Source organism: Pelobates fuscus, chromosome 12 (genome assembly GCF_036172605.1).
Source record: "Pelobates fuscus isolate aPelFus1 chromosome 12, aPelFus1.pri, whole genome shotgun sequence".
Taxonomy (NCBI): Eukaryota; Metazoa; Chordata; class Amphibia; order Anura; family Pelobatidae; genus Pelobates; species Pelobates fuscus.
In genome coordinates this window covers 9,140,416-9,156,576 of record NC_086328.1, presented here as the reverse complement: position 1 = coordinate 9,156,576, position 16,161 = coordinate 9,140,416, and the positions used below count along the sequence as shown (strand labels likewise).

The 16,161-nt window shown below is 41.6% G+C and overlaps 1 protein-coding gene across 1 annotated transcript in view; it reads right to left on the bottom strand.

Moving 5' to 3' along the window:
* Positions 1 to 4,565: 4,565 nt before the first annotated feature.
* The window catches only part of LOC134578611 (DNA topoisomerase I, mitochondrial-like), a 93,796-nt gene continuing 82,200 nt past the window's right edge, over positions 4,566 to 16,161 (bottom strand). Inside the window, exons 12-19 of the mRNA XM_063437589.1 lie at positions 13,970 to 14,113; positions 13,591 to 13,776; positions 12,795 to 12,863; positions 11,088 to 11,202; positions 10,144 to 10,271; positions 7,168 to 7,262; positions 5,612 to 5,761; positions 4,566 to 4,789 (exon numbers count right to left, since the gene is read on the bottom strand). Coding sequence (XP_063293659.1) covers positions 4,687 to 4,789; positions 5,612 to 5,761; positions 7,168 to 7,262; positions 10,144 to 10,271; positions 11,088 to 11,202; positions 12,795 to 12,863; positions 13,591 to 13,776; positions 13,970 to 14,113 — 990 coding nt within the window. The 3' untranslated portion in view covers positions 4,566 to 4,686. The remainder of the gene's footprint in view (positions 4,790 to 5,611; positions 5,762 to 7,167; positions 7,263 to 10,143; positions 10,272 to 11,087; positions 11,203 to 12,794; positions 12,864 to 13,590; positions 13,777 to 13,969; positions 14,114 to 16,161) is intronic.

Below are 16,161 nucleotides of genomic sequence, written 5' to 3'. Positions count from 1 at the left end.
GTGCATGCATTGACAAACGTGAGTAACACAGGACTCGATAAGATTATTCATCTGGATAAGTTTGCACCGTAAGGGATGGGGAACCTTCGGTCCTTTAGATGGTTTGCACTACATTTCTCATAATGCTCGCAAAGCATCAAGGGAGATGTAGTCCAAAACATCTGGAGGGTGGCGATAGCTATCATCCCCATCTATTGGAGACAACCGTGCACTCCCCCAATTAAAAGATGGGTAGAGGAGGTGGAGGATACCAGGAAATTCGAAGACCTGAAGGCAACCACAGTGCGCGCAAACGAAAAACACACAAAGCGCTGGTTCTACTGGCTGAGACATATCACCTCAACCGAGTTTGTGAACCAGTTAACCACAACCTGAACACCTGATACGGAGCGCACGGGCAGCTGCTACTGGACGAGCTCTCGGGGCGGAGGGAACTGGGGCGGTGACTGGGGAAACCGCACACGCCGGAGAGGCAACACGTTCACACCTCCCTTCCTCACCTTCATTCCTCCTCCCCCCCACCCCAGTACAACCCTCTTTCCCCTCCCTCTCCCACTTACCACTCTCCCTGACATAGACCGACAGCTGACCTTCCCTACAAATACCTACTTTCAGCCGTAAAAGACAGAGCCAAGGACAACTGTCGACCACGCGCCTTAACCCCATGACACCACACATACACGCCACTCAACTACACATCCACCCACTCAAAAGCTGAACACTCCACATGTATCCCAACAAGCAACTCTTCCAACAACGGACGCCACCCATACACACCTGACTACCAAGTAGGTGAACCCCACCCCGAACAGGATACCACGTAGGAAACACCGGTCTCAGCTTTAACGGAGATCACCACCACACAGCATCTACGCTGACTACAATCACAAGAAATCTGATGTACAAACCCCACATCCATATAACGGCCCCTGCGTGGGCACGATGCCTCATCTAGAATGCCACCAACGCCATCACGTAACTCGGATCAAAACCGTTGTACCACACACACATCAAGTTATACCATACACAATCGAGCTAAACCTATGCATAGGTTGTACCATACAACTACCTATGTTCGCCTACGGGATTGCACCTGAAACAACACGATTTATCGCAAACCAGACACTATTACAGGCAGGACAGGGGGAGAAGGTAGCGACCATATGGCACTGTGTCTGTCCATCTAGAGCAGTGATGTCAAACCTGCGGCCCCCCAGATGTTGCTGAACTACAACTCCCATGCTTCCCTGGCTGTTTCATTGAAGGAATCATGGGAGTTGTAGTTCAGCAACATCTGGGGGGCCGCAGGTTTGACATCCCTGATCTAGAGGATATGCAGTATATTAGCACCATCCCCAGCGCAGGAAAACTAAGAAAAGTTATGTTTTTCATTGAAAGTTTCGCTAAATCTAATGATCGAGGCAGGGAAAACAGGAATGCCTATATACCTATCTAGACAAAATAAATCATGATCTGCCTGCCCCTGACATCTTGTCTTTACGTCTTCAAAATACAAACCAACTTAACTAATTGTTCCGGTTATGTTCATCTGGTCAGAAATGTAAACCCCTGCGCAGGTGACCATGTGCCATATACCGTAACTTGCTGGATACTTGCATAATTAACAAAAAAAACATTTAAATCAAAATGCCAACACAGACAACACTGAAGACAGGATGTGAGACAGAGGTAGCAAACATATGACACCATATCAGTTCTCTCATTTGATATGCACTATTTTAGCACTGTCCCCTGCGTGGGAAAACTGTATATTGTTATGACTTTGATCAAACAGTTTGCTTAATTACACAATCGCAGCTAGGGAAACAGGAAGATATACGTACCTGTCTAGACATACCGAACCATGCGCTACCTGCCCCCGACGATATGTTTTTAAATACGCAAAGTGCACACCTGCTTAATTAATATGGCTGTACCGGTTATGTTCACCTCTTTTGACATCTATGCCTCTGCGTAGGCAACCTTATGCTCTATATAGTAACCTGTTTTTTAACTGCTTTTACATTACGAGGCAAATAAAAATCATTTAAAACAAAACATCTGGAGGGCTGAAGGTTCCCCACCCATGTTCTGGAGTGTCATAGAAACATGTTAATCACAACGGGATAAATGCAGAGCCAGAAATAAAGTATACATAGGAGAGAAAAGGTGGGATGAGGTGTGGGTATTGTGTAAGATATTTTATACTCTTTACTAATTATATCATTGTCAGAAATCTGTTCACGTGGTAAGGCAAGCTACATGAGCCATTTATTATATAATCTATTAAAACCAGAATGGTTTCTTCTGCTCTCCTTGGATGCGTTACTACATAGATTTCCCCAAGACAGACATGCAGAACATAATCATTTTAATATTACAAAACTGACCATTTAGAAGTTAGCAGTAAAGGTCAGTGTGTTCCTGTAATCAGTTTTTTTTTTTTTTTTCAAACACCCAGGAGTATTGAATTCTGAAAGTAGACATCCAGTATTTGCATTCCTGTGCTCCTTCTCTGAACATAGCAGTAGGGACCAGTCATCACTGGTCTAGATCATTGTGGCAACTGTCAAGAGCATGGAAGCCTGCTGGGTTTTAAGACACAATTATGTTTTGAGTAAGATACCCAGCTCCTTTTAACCCTCTCACCCCACAATACTCATTCACCTTCACCACTTGCACTGGAAGATTGTAAAGGAAATAAAAGAATTGTTCCACTTTCTGAATATAACAGATCTAGAGCATTAGGGGGTGCTGTTCCACCTAGGCCCTGCTTTAGCAGTGTTCTACTGTTCTGTTCTTGGAATCCACCGTCAAGCCACAGGAGAGCATATTTCTCCTCAATCACCTAGCCACAGCCCTACGTCTGGCTGTCATAAGAACCATTTTCAATCATTTTAAGTGCTTTATTCCGATACATAAATGGTTTTATTTTCTTTCCAGTTTCAGCCAGTCACATCTACCGGGTAGAATTAACCATCCCCTTAAATTAAAACCTATAAATAAATCCTTTATGGTTAGGGTGTGGGCAACCAATCTGAAATTCCATAGTTACCGGTAGTTTAATAAATGCCCTGTTGGTGCAGGTGAAGTCACAGCTTTAAAATGTCAGTGATTTAACATATGTGCATCTCATTTCTCTCCTGCAGATCTGCTGCCACATTATATTTGGCTTCCGTACCAACACGGGCAGGGAAATCAGCAGAGCAGGTCACTGCCAAGTGAAAATGACAAATTGATAGGACCTTTAATAAAAAGGACAACTGCGGGGGTTTCCTGCAGCTGCGGAACAGAATTAGATTGGTGTGTAAGAAGCGGGTTAGAAATTACGATGTCATTTTAATAAAGTTGAGTAATTGGGCAATGCAGAAAGAGAGACCCGTGTATTTTAAAGGCAATTACCCGTTTCAATTACATTGCTGCTATGGAGAAACTCTGCCCCCTTTTCCTCTCTTTAGTATGTGTCAACATTCTTGCAAATTTAATTTGTTACCACATCCAATCATTGGACCATTTAGATGAGCAAGACCATACAGTCATCCCGGTTTGGTCTCTAGACTCCTTCTGCCCACAAACAAAGTAAGATTTGGTCTTTATCCACAGCCATCCATAGACTACTTCTCTTGCAATGCATTAGAACTTCTTATGATGATTTGGTAGGCTTGTGGGATTGTCGGTAGACCTCTGTTGTACTCTTGCGCATGTCTGAGTGTAAGATAATGATACGGCACCTGGCAGATAAAGCTCCAGGAAGTGAAGAGGGATGCCAGAAGAAAGATGGATTGTGGCTTGCACCATGGGAAGGTCCATTTAAAGGGGCACTGTAGTCACCACAACAACTACAGCATAATGTTGTTCTAAAAGTCAGTGTTTACATTACTGCCTAAGAACACCTCTAGTGACAGTCACTCAGGAGGCCACTAGAGGTGCTTCCTAGTTTATTGCGGCATTCAGCGTCTTCACGCTTAGTATGAAGACGCTGAACTTCAATGATTTAATACATCTCTATGAGGAGATGCTGATTGGCTAGGGCAGTGTTTGACTCCGCCCCGCCTGTTTGGCAGAGGTAATCAGAACTGACAATCTCAGTCAGTCAATTGAATTGGCTGAGATTGTCCATTCTGATATGAGTTAAGCCCGGCAGACTTATCTCTTTGGGGGAGAGCAATCAGCTGCTCTGGAGATCCAACGGAAGATCCCTGCAGGTACATCCAGCACTCAATGGGTTGACTATTTACGGCATACTAAATGCTATAGTGCTTAAATGATCCTTTATAGTGCATCTCCCAGCAGCTTCTCCCCCAGATCGCTGTACGACAAGCAGGCATGTGTCTCCCTTCTTTGCTTAAATTGATAGAGAAAATGTAAAACAAAAAATAAATCTAATTTGTATTAATAGTATATATAAAAAAAAAAAAAAAATCAGGCAAGTAAAAAAGGACCACATAGGACAGGAACATAGGAACACTTTTCTTTAAACTGAGAAGAGTCTATTCATTAAAACATGTTTATTATTATAGTCTAACAAAGTACAAAACATTGATAAAAAGTTAAAAGAACCACACAACACATACGTTAAATTCCTGAGCCCGCAAATGACAACGTTGTAGTTACAGATCAGATACAGAACTGTTAAAATATCAATGTTAATGTTAAAATAAATAAGACTTAGTGATCAGGGTTGGGTCAGAAAGTAAAGTCTGTGTCTGCCATATCGATTGCCCATGCAAACTTGTCTCTCAGTGTCTTGTTGTAGATTTTTTCCAGACTTACATTCCACTTCTTACACCTAAAAGAACAAAAGACTGATTAATGCACACTGCGTTACCGAGAGGCACACACCGCGTTAAAAGAGATACTGGGTTAAAGTAAGGGGGCATTTAAAGGCAGTGGTCTTTTCCAGTCCTTCTGCACCCAGAGCTAAAGGCGTCCTGTATGAGATGATGGCTAAAAGTTTGCTTTGTTCCATCCTGAATTTGTTAGGGTCACTTTAAGGGACATACGGAATATGAATGGAAAAACACAGGACTCTTATTTTTGTCATTTTAAACTTGCTGCAAGTTGGGCTGAGCACATAGAAAGCAGTTATAGCCGTTTACAAAGAACTCCACGTTCTTCTCATCACCAGACCGACCTCTTGTTACCATTAACTTCCCAGATAGCAGAAGGCCAAACTAAAATGAAGCTTGCGTCTGCTGTGAAAATCAGCAAATAGCTCCTATCTGCAGCCTGAAAGTTACCAAGTAGCCGGGAGATAAATACAGCTCTGATTAGCGCTTCTAACAGCGGCCCTCACTCCCCGGGGTGATTTTAGCTAGTAATTTTGCTGATTTCAGATGCAAACTTTTTTGCGTTATATCGCCGTAGAGGAAAGAGCAGACGCAATGAAAATGTAAGCAGGGTGTGTTTGTTTTTTATTTTAATGGTTTAATTGTTATTTCATTTTTAATAACAAAATGTAGATTTTTCGGCCAAACAAAAGCCTGTCTTTCACAGCTCTCCCTGTGAACAATTGTTCCCTCTCAGTATCTTTTTTAGGCTGTCCAACACTGAAACGGCCATGGAAAGCACACAAGAACCAACCAAAAAAATAAAATAAAGAGTCACTCACCAGGCTACAGAAATTCTGGGGTCCAGATAGTTTAACTTGGAGGTGCTCAGGGCAATCTGCTTATTTTCCTCTCGGTCAGTTGCGTTCACCTCCAATCTCATCAGCTGCTCCTCCGATCTCTGAACCGCTCGTTTCTTGCGCTCCACCACCCTGTGTTCATACATTTATATTCAGAATATAAATATCACCTAACCACACTTTGTTAGCCTGGCTGGAATGACCATATCTCACAGTACTGGAAGAACTAATTAGAATGCTCTAGATTAGAACATGGGTGGTCCAATCGGTAGATCCCCAGGTGTTGTAGAACTGCAACTCCCTTGATGCTTCGCATTCCTTTAAATTGGATTTAGAATGACAAAGCATCATGGTAGCTGTAGTTTTAAAACATCTGGGGATCTACCTTTTGAGCACCCCTGCTCTAGAACGCATAATGCTCTAGAATGTGTTTTACAGGGTATAGTTTGCTACACGGAAAGAGGTTTTTTTTAAATTTAGTTTAGTGAATTTGTTTTAGTTGTTTTTTTTTCCCCGATAGCCTACCCTTTCATTCTAAAATACAGCAAGACATGGTGTGATGGCATTCTGGGTGTTGTAGGTCACCTGCTACATTTCTACAGTAGAACATTTCCAATTAAACAAGCTCCCTGAAACACGTTCTGTTCCCATAAAGCTCCAATAATACAGCTGTATAGAATGTATTCACTTAAAGGGACACTATAGTCACCAGAACAATTACAGCTTAATATCGTTGTTCTGGTGTCCGTCTGTACCTGTAGGATTTTTTATGTAAAAACTGCCTTTTGAGAGAAAAGGCAGTGTTTGCATTACTGCCAAGGACCACTTCTAGTGGCAGTCACGATCCATGGAACGTTCTCCCTAGAGATGCATTGATTAGTTGCATTTCTATGGGGAGATGCTGATTGATGCAGCATGGCGTTTTGCTGCGCATGTACAATTGCCTCCCTTGCTTTCCTATGAGGAAGTATTAAATTGGCTGACCTTGACAAATTTGATGATCTCAGCCAAGGAGACAGTACCCACGTGGCGCTAGAAATAAGGGGAATTTAACACTTTTGTAACGTAGGGGGTGAACACCTAAACAGTGTTTTTAAAATGATGTCAGGAATACATGTTTCTATTTCTGTCCCTGTAGTGTTTAATAGACACATTATTCTGGGAAGCCACACGGCTCACATCTAGAAAAAACTCCCAGAAAAGACAACCCTGTTGTGTCCCCAAAACCCTGGTGTGGATTGAGTTATTGGATAAACTCAGCACTGCTATAAAATATCAAAGCATTATCACGATTAGCAGAGTCCCTTCCTGGCCTAGGCGGTAAGCAATGCTGAAGATGTAAAACCTAGAGATTTACAGCAACTGCAACGACTAATGTATTGTACAGCTCCAGCCTGGACTGTCCCTTTAAATCATCTTCCTAAGTAAAATACCAAGCAACCCCTTGAAGAACTACAAGAGGCCATAAATTGGAGAGCGTCCACGATCATTCAGCCTACAAAACACACACCAGCAATCATTCTGGCCGTTATACTCACTTTTGCAGTTTCTCACTGTCTTTCTCTTTAGCTTCCTTCTTGGCTTCCTTGAGTTCTTTCTTTGCCAGTAAAATCTGTTCTTTCTTGGCATCAATCTAAAAGGAAGGAACATGACACCTGAATATCACTCACCAGCCATTAGACGAGGCTAGCCATGTTTTATGTGAAACAATATCACTAAATTAGATTGTAAAGTAATATGCTATGTTGTTGGCTGAAGCCATTTACAGGCATCGAATGCACGTTGTACCAATAAAGGATTACGCTGTCACTCTTGACAAAAGACAACCGTGTTAAAGTGAAACCTAACAGCAAGTTCTCCGGAACACGCGCCAAGGAGAGGACGCAAATTAAAGGAGATCCTAAAAAAGGAAGAAAATCAAATCGGGAAGATTTTAGTTTGTTCGTTTAACCCCTTAAGGACACATGACATGTGTGACATGTCATGATTCCCTTTTATTCCAGAAGTTTGGTCCTTAAGGGGTTAAAGTGTGAAATCATCCATTTTCATTTTAAACTTAATTGTCAGTTTAATGTTTAAAGTTTTTATTTGTCTGAAAATCACTAATAAAAACACAATTACGCCGCAGGCGTCTCTGTCCTTACTTGAAAGCTAATCTCCAAGGATTTGAGGAAAATATAGATGAAACAAATCTTTTACCTACGTATAAAAAGAGTTATTTTTAAGCTGTAAAAGTTTTATATGTTAAATATATGTTTTATGAATACTATTACATAAGATTGTATGTTCAAGTACAAACTAGAGTGAATTCTATTTCAGAATATATTCTCGACTCAAAATATAATCTGTTTAGAATGACAGAAGACACGCAGGGCAGAGAGTGCGTCTTGGCGAGTAGTCTTTCCACATTAGTAAGTCAGGGGACGGCGGCAATGGGGACAATGATAGGCTTTTGGATCAATGTTGTTTAATGATCTGGTTTATAGAGGAAGAGAAGTTTTTGGTGGAAAAGGGAAGAATTTGGGAAGCGTTTGGCCAAAGTATCTCTGTTTCAGAAAGCACATGGTAAGTGGCCAATTAATACTGTTACATGCCACGATGTAGGTATCTTTGCTATTCAGGACAAGATTGGGTGAGCCATGAAATTGGAAGGTCCCGAGACAGGGTGACTTGAGTTAGCAAACCCAAGTTGGGGGGGGAGTTACAATTTTGAAGAAAAAGGAATGAAAAGATTTGCTGGGAGGGGCGGGGCTTAACCGCGGGTCGGAGCGGACGCCATTACTCACAGCTCCCGAGACAAACGGCACAATCCACCTTAAATCAGGGGCAGACCCGACCATCCGACCTGCGGATCGACACCAGCACGACACAAGGAGCCGGTACATGCCGTTTTTCCAGAAATCCGGGCTGAAACGGGTGAAAAAGAGGCTTGCAGCCTACCACCTACCCCCAGGCCTCGGCCTCGAGGAGTGGCAGTATCCCTACAGTGGAGGCGCACAATGACTCCAGTGACAAGCCGACTCAGAAACGCCGGAATAGCGTACCAATGGACGTCACCAAGACTACTCAGAGTGCTCCACAATGGGAACGCACACACCTTATCTTCAACAGAAGAAGCCCCAGCTCTATTCAGGAAAATGGGACTATCCGCACCGCCTGACGACCTAGCAAGCAGCCACACTTGGGACCCGGCGACTGTAGTCCCTTTCACCCCGAGACGCCAACAGGAACCACGAAATGGGACTTGAAAGACTGCCAGTCAAGGCCCACACACACAACCAAGGGCCGCATCCACACTACTTTAGCCCCAATACTACTGTTAAGAGTTATTACTTCAATCTGTTCTGCTTACCTAGGCCAGCCTAAAACCAGGGTGGTCATGAACCAGGAACCGCAAGAGTGGGGTTTTACCTCCCTCCCCCCCCTGCTTCCCCCATGGTTAGGGGAACAACACGAGCCTAACTACTCGCACTCAGACACATAGGCCCCCAACGAGCCATACACCTGATTTCCAGCCACCACGGTAATACAATGCCGGTACATTTTTACTTTTGTTTTCTACACTGTACCAAGCCCATAGGCAGTGCTGTACCCTACTCTACCGTATCATACTCTACGCTACTAGAATACTCTTAAGTATGGCATACTACATACAAACCACACTCCTGTAACCTTAAGAGCGACTAGCTCTACCATATGCAAAGCTCGCCCAACAAGCTAGGCCATACAAATAACGCCCACTTGACTGATAGCGACGGTCCGGCCACACTTATATAAAAAACGTGCATTGCTTCTCATGTTACTTAAATGCTATAACCCACCTGATGAATCGTTTGTGTTCAACTACTTTACTTTTAACTACGGTACTTTACTGTTAGTACGCTAAACTTGTTGGTAATATTCTAGAACGTTACAATAATATAAAAGGAGGCAGACACTCATAGGAGAGGTTGCATTATGTTAGCATGATCCCTAACTGTATGAAGAATGTGCATTCCCTTCATTCTATTCTGTATCCCATTTAACATGTGCCTCAATAAAAGAAAGAATGACAAAAAAAAAAAAAAAGATTTGCTGGATTGTTGCTTGAGATTTAGTTAGAATTTTTATATCTTGATTTATTAAATGGATATTAAAAGTACAAACACTACAGCTTGTTGTAGTGAATATAGTGTTAGAAGGCTATGGGTATAGGGTCTCCATTTTTCGTCCCCACTGCTAACCATTTGTGTACCATCAGACACAGATTATAAATATTTGGACGACTCACGGAGTGACGTGTCATTGTAAAACCTCAAACTGATGTGGAAGACTGGTGGACCTTTTGAATGATTTAACAAACGATGGACAGATGGTACCCGTATCTTTCTATGACCATAACATTCCCAAGTGTTGTGCAATAAGCTAACGTGGTTATGGTGCCTGGCATGATCTTTTCAATGCTATAGGATGGCAGGGTGAGGGTCTGGTTTTGGTATAGAGATTTCTAATAAACATACACACCATAGTCTTACCTTTGTCATAATATTTGCCATGGATTGCTCAAAGGTTTTTGGTGGTGCCCTCTGATGGTTGCACAGAACTGCAACCGCTCTGTTGGCCCGGTTATAGGACAGAATCTTGGCAGGGACACTCTCATTGGCTGGAGAGAAGATAATTATCATGTTAGACTTGGCTGGAATAAGAAAAGCTCCTGGTACAGTCTGTTAATGTGAAAACCCTGCAGCGTCCATTTACAGACACCTTTATAAACCGACCTCAGAGCAATATGTCATTTAGACTCTGGCACACAAGCAGTTAAACTTAAATTATAAACGTCAAATGATTTTGTGGGTATGCGGCAGTAAATCTTGCACTGTTTTCGTACATTTACAGCATTGCATTTGTCACTGCATTTTTGTGTGGCTGCGCACTGAACCATGGATTCCCTCTCTATAAATGGGCAATCCCCACTCCTGTCACCTTGGACCACACAAGAATTTGTTCTTTAGAGTAAAAAACAATAAGGATTTGGAATTCTGTGTCTGAATAGGTTGTTTTATCAGATTCTGTGGCAACATCTGACCAAACAGAACATGCAAGGATAGAATAGATCATATTTGATCCAAGCTGAAATCTGTCATTTTAGAGTCAAGATTGCTTTTTCCCCCCCTTCTTTTTGTGGCAAAGTTATAAACTGAATCCAATTTTATGTTCTGTTTTTCAATAAAGTGTAAAAGGCTAACATGATGGAGTTGAGTCTTATAGTACTATAACTATGACCACTTCCTCCTGGCCATCTGGGGCAATGTGGAGTCTTCTCCCACGCTAGGCTGTGCCATCTCTGATTATTTGTGGCTTTGACCATCAACCTGTGTGTGTATACATGTACGCAGCCATTCTCCACCCATTCAAACCAACTCCGTATGTTACAGCCAGGTGACGGCTGCCGAGATTAATTAAACCTGGGGTTTCTTACGGTCTGTGAGCTCTTCAAGCTGTTGTTGCAATGTAACAGAGGCGTTGTAGGTCCTGAAAACCTTGGCCGTCAGTCCATCCATCAGCAATTGGAGATGTTTGTTCAGCACTGAAGCCTACAACGAAAGCCAAAAAAAAAAAAAAACACTCGCTGTATGTGAGGGCACGAAACGCAATCCATATGATCACGACTGAATATACAATATTTACATTGAGAAAAATTACTGGCAGAAACACAGATATAAATGATTGCCAATCATATCTGGCCAAACATTTGTTTACATGAAAACACTGGTTATACACATATTTATCATACCAGATGGAGTGCTCTCCTTTACTTTATTCTCACATAGCCATATCGCAATTCTTTTTATTTGATAGCCATTTTATTTAAAAAAAAAAAAAAAAAAAAAAGAGCAATGTTACTGTATGTATTGTAATCCCGGTCTATTTATACATATAAAAAAAAAATATAAAGGGCCATATTATTTCAATTCTTTTGGAAATGACCATGTTAACTAGCTGTTCCTGCTCTGTTACACATCACGTGGGGAAAACAATCAATGGGACAGTGAAATCTTGTGATAAATATGAAGTGGATCCCACCAACGCCTTGCGGTTAAAGGGCAAGTGTCATCAAATATTCACTTTCTTAAAGGGTTATTCATTGAAAGAGACTTTATTTTAAATTATGTATATTGTGTTTTTTTGTTTTTTTTTTTAGTAAAAGTCACTTTTTTTGTTTTTCTGAGCAGCCATTTTGGGATGAACTTTACGGTTATCTGACCAACTGCCGCTCAACCTAACTTGCCGGCTGCTGCCGCTTCACACAGAGTGATCACAGCAGCAGCAGGTTAGATTGAGCGCCAGTTAGATAACAGTAAAGTTCATCCCAACATGGCTGCTCAGACAGATAAAGTAATATTCAATATGCATCATTAAAAAAAAATCTATATTGGTGTCATTAAATGTAATAAACTTTCAAAGAAAAACCCCAAAAAGTGAAAATGTGATGACCACATTTTTGTTTTGGTCTTTTGCAACGTTTTACAACAGTGTCTAAATGAAGGGGTCCCCCATATTAAAATGAACATCTCCGAGTGGTACGATGGCAGCACGCAGGGAACGCCCAGATGGCACAACAGAGGTGGCAACCGCAGCTACATTTTCTTAAGTGCATTTCTATTCCTTGTGCCAGTCTGACGATGACTTGGACCAGAAACAAAAAGGCCTAATTAATAGCAAATTTGCTTTACTGTTGAAGCAGGCCACAAGTGCTTATCTGTCTTGTGTAAGAAAAGCAATGTGGTCTTTGGCTGTTAATTAAGGTTTTACGGTGTCCGCAGCGTGCAGGGTAAATGGTAAGATGTCCCACTGCGGGACGTTTGGCACACCAGACAAGGTTCAACACTCCCACAGTGCCGAGTTAGAGATCACCCGGCTATGGCACAGATCTCAGCGGTTCTAGGACAACCCTTATCATCCGGTGGATACTGTGGATGGCAGTGTTTTATCTAGGGAGCTACCACGCCTGTCCTAACACTTTACACGTATTAGATGATCACAAAGCACCAGATGCAGATCGTTCCGCTCTCATCAGAGAGTTTGTACCAGCTGCTGGCACATGGTACGGGCCAAGAACTGCCACTTTCAATACATCTGTGTTAATCAAGGCTTCCGACATGGGTCGCGTGACGCTCATACTCACATTGAGTCTGTCAAACAGATCGTCTCCCTCCTGCTTGTTCTCCATAAACATCTTCAGGTTTTTAAACACCTCGCAAAAGAAACAAATAATCAATTGACATTCAACTTCCTTCCTTTTTTCCCTCTCTCTTTTTTCGAGTTTTTAAACAATTTTTTTTTTTTTTTTATAAAAATCTTTCAGAAATTGCCGAAGGGAAACATGCTGCACAGAAAAGGCCATTTTGGAGTGGTAAACTTCCCACAAAATGGATACAGGTAAAATCACACATTAAATTCTGCATTCCCACTATAGTCTCATATGTACCTTCCTCGTCATATTAATGGTTTATGGTATTATATATAGAATATAGCATATTGTATGGGGGTCTTTAACGCCATTATTCTGTTACCTAATGGGATGGAGGGACAGGACCCAACAACAATCAGAACTGTCCTGCTTAAATTCAATTGGTCACGTAGAGGTTTACACACTTTGTTTCCACATTAACTTCAGCCAGACATATTTAGCTCTAAAATACTGGGGTGCCAACTGCCAAGATTAATGCACAGTGATAACAGACATTGAAAATCATTATTTGGAATAGTTAAAAACTGTTTACATTTACAATTAATTATATAGCACCAACATTTTCTGTAGCGCTGTACAATGGGAAAACTGGACAAACGCTCCGTTCTAACAAAACGTGAAGGACATACTGGAACAGTAGCTGGAGAGGGCCCTACCCAAACAACCTTTCCACCTTTTAAATTAGCACCTCTTTCACTATGGTAAATATGGTAATAATTCGATTCCTTACCTGTTTTTCCACGGGGACTTTGTTGTAGTATCGGATGCAATCTTTACCCAGGAAATCAAACTCGACCACATGGTTTTGTCCATCGAGTTCTGGGTAAAGTTTAATGTGCTCCACGCGTAAGGAGCAGCAACCCACAGTGTCCGCAGTCTCCCCTTCTTCCTTCTCGTTACCTGCTCTCAGAGCTAGCTAGGGGAGGAGAGCGGAATACACAGTGAAACCGACAGGTCTGGTAAACACCCAATAACAGGCAACGAGACAAGTTAGCCTATACGGACAATGGACCATACACTTAGATAGGTGGCGTTTACAGTACACATTCATATTAATTCTATAAATTTTTAACATAATCTTCCTAGAATGTCATGGTGGGAAATCATACTTTATCTATGAAGTATAGGGCCACCGCTCTCTGGCGCACTTTCATTTCCTTCGACTTGAAATTTTCGTGGTACGTTGTCCTTATTCTGTGAATGTGACATTTCAGTTTCCTGGCGACTTCATATTTGTCCCAGTCTTTTTCACCCTAAAAATTGAATTTAAAAAAAAAAAGACAAAAGAAATATGGTTCAGGAGAGTTCAAACAGACTGTCACGATTAATGTCTAGATGATAAATGGATTTAAACACAGTGAGAGTGTTACCAGGGAAGATGCGCTCAGCATGTGGTTACAGAGCCATTTTCATTGATAAGGTGCAATTGGAGGTGTGGCCAGGGGCAGAGGTAATAAAATAATTTATGTAGCCATAATTGTAATTTCGAACACACCTAAAGTATCTAATTTACATGTACAACTTCAAAAAAATCATGTGTTCTGCGATACACATTGGGTGTTCAAATTTACCAACGTATTCTGAATGAGTGTTTTGTTACATTAAAAAGAACACGATAGTGATTGGAATGCAGGTTTGTATTGCCAACGATATAGTTGCATATTTGTAGGTTTGTTTTAGGTCCCCCAGTTTCATGTAAGAACCTGAAACGTTTTTAACTTACCTTTACTCCATCATTCAAAGTCCCTTGGTGCTTCCAGCTGCTCCACCTCCTGAGACATCATCTGGCACTCGAACCGATGGCCAATCCAACGCACCCAGACCAGTTAATTGAGATAAAATGGTCTGAGTGCCGTTAGTGGTCCTTTAACAGAATCTAGAGGTTTTCTTAAAAAAAGGTTAATTTGAAAAATAGAAACTCTGTTTCCGATTTACTTTATTGCTGTGAACCTCTGTTATACTCTCAGGCACACTAAAACAGAGCTCCTGGAAAAAGGCTGGGATATTAAGGAAGGAAAATGTTATCTTGGACCCAAAATAAGAGCTGTCACTCCAAATGATTGACATCTTCCATGTGTGGTTCAGAATGATTATTAGAACAGTCTAAAACAGAACTCAAGGAAGCTACGAATAACTAGTGTCTGAGCAGTTTTTCCTTTTGATTCTAAAATACAACAGAGCTTTAAATTCACAACCTTTCACTGCCAGAGGAGCAAATAATTGTTTGAATTCCCCTGAAAGGGTTAAATAACATACGCAGTGTTCCGTCTTTCGTGTACATAATCTGAAAAGCTCTCTCTCGCCGCCTGTCAGCACCTGTCTAGCACAAGTGTTTTTTGGGTTTTTTTTTGTCAACAGCTGCTGCTATTTAATGTTATTTGAAAGATATTTTGGACCCTCTTGAGAATGCAGGGAATAAAAATTGTATTTAATTACCTGTGGCAATGAGACTAACCGGCGAATAATCAAGGTTGCCAGAGACAACAGCTCATTGTGCGTATCCACAAACTGAAATCAATGCTCCGCGCCTGCTGAGATTTACCCCGGCTACGAATGTTAAGCATTCACGAGCGGCCATAAAAATGGAAGATGTTTCTCATCTGTCTGCAAGTGATGGGATGGGCTGTATGGCGTCCATGCAGCGATATAGACCTATGGCGGCAGCTTAGCCAAAGCGCCGCACCTGCGCCCACATCCAGAGGTTGGTTTCGCGGTCATTCATCAAATATGCAGCATGGAGGGAGCCCGGGATTGCTGGGTGCCAATACTTGGTGCCCAGGAGCCAGTTGTGCAGATGAGACCGGACACGGGAGTCGGGAATAGGCTTGGTTAATGGAAGTGTATAAAATGGAATACGTAAATACAAACTGTTCATGGCACAGCACGTCTCTCTCCCTGCATGATACATATAGATTTTACTCTTCCAGCGATACAGATTAAAATATAATGAGTAATGAACTGTTATCATGGATGTAATTACCAAGGGATCTCTCAAACCTTGTTCATTCTGAAAGAATATTGGGCTAAATATCCTCTGCGTTTATACAACTAGACTAATCCCACCAGGCTAGTGGAGTTTACTATGATTTTATGAATCCAAAAAAAGAAAAAGGAAAATACTTTAGCAGCAGGATGAATGAGATAGATAAACGATGGATAGATAGAACGATAGAACGATACATAGATAGAACGATACATAGATAGAACGAACGATAGATAGAACGAACGATAGATAGAACGAACGATAGATAGAACGAACGATAGATAGAACAATAGATAGAACGATACATAGATAGAACGA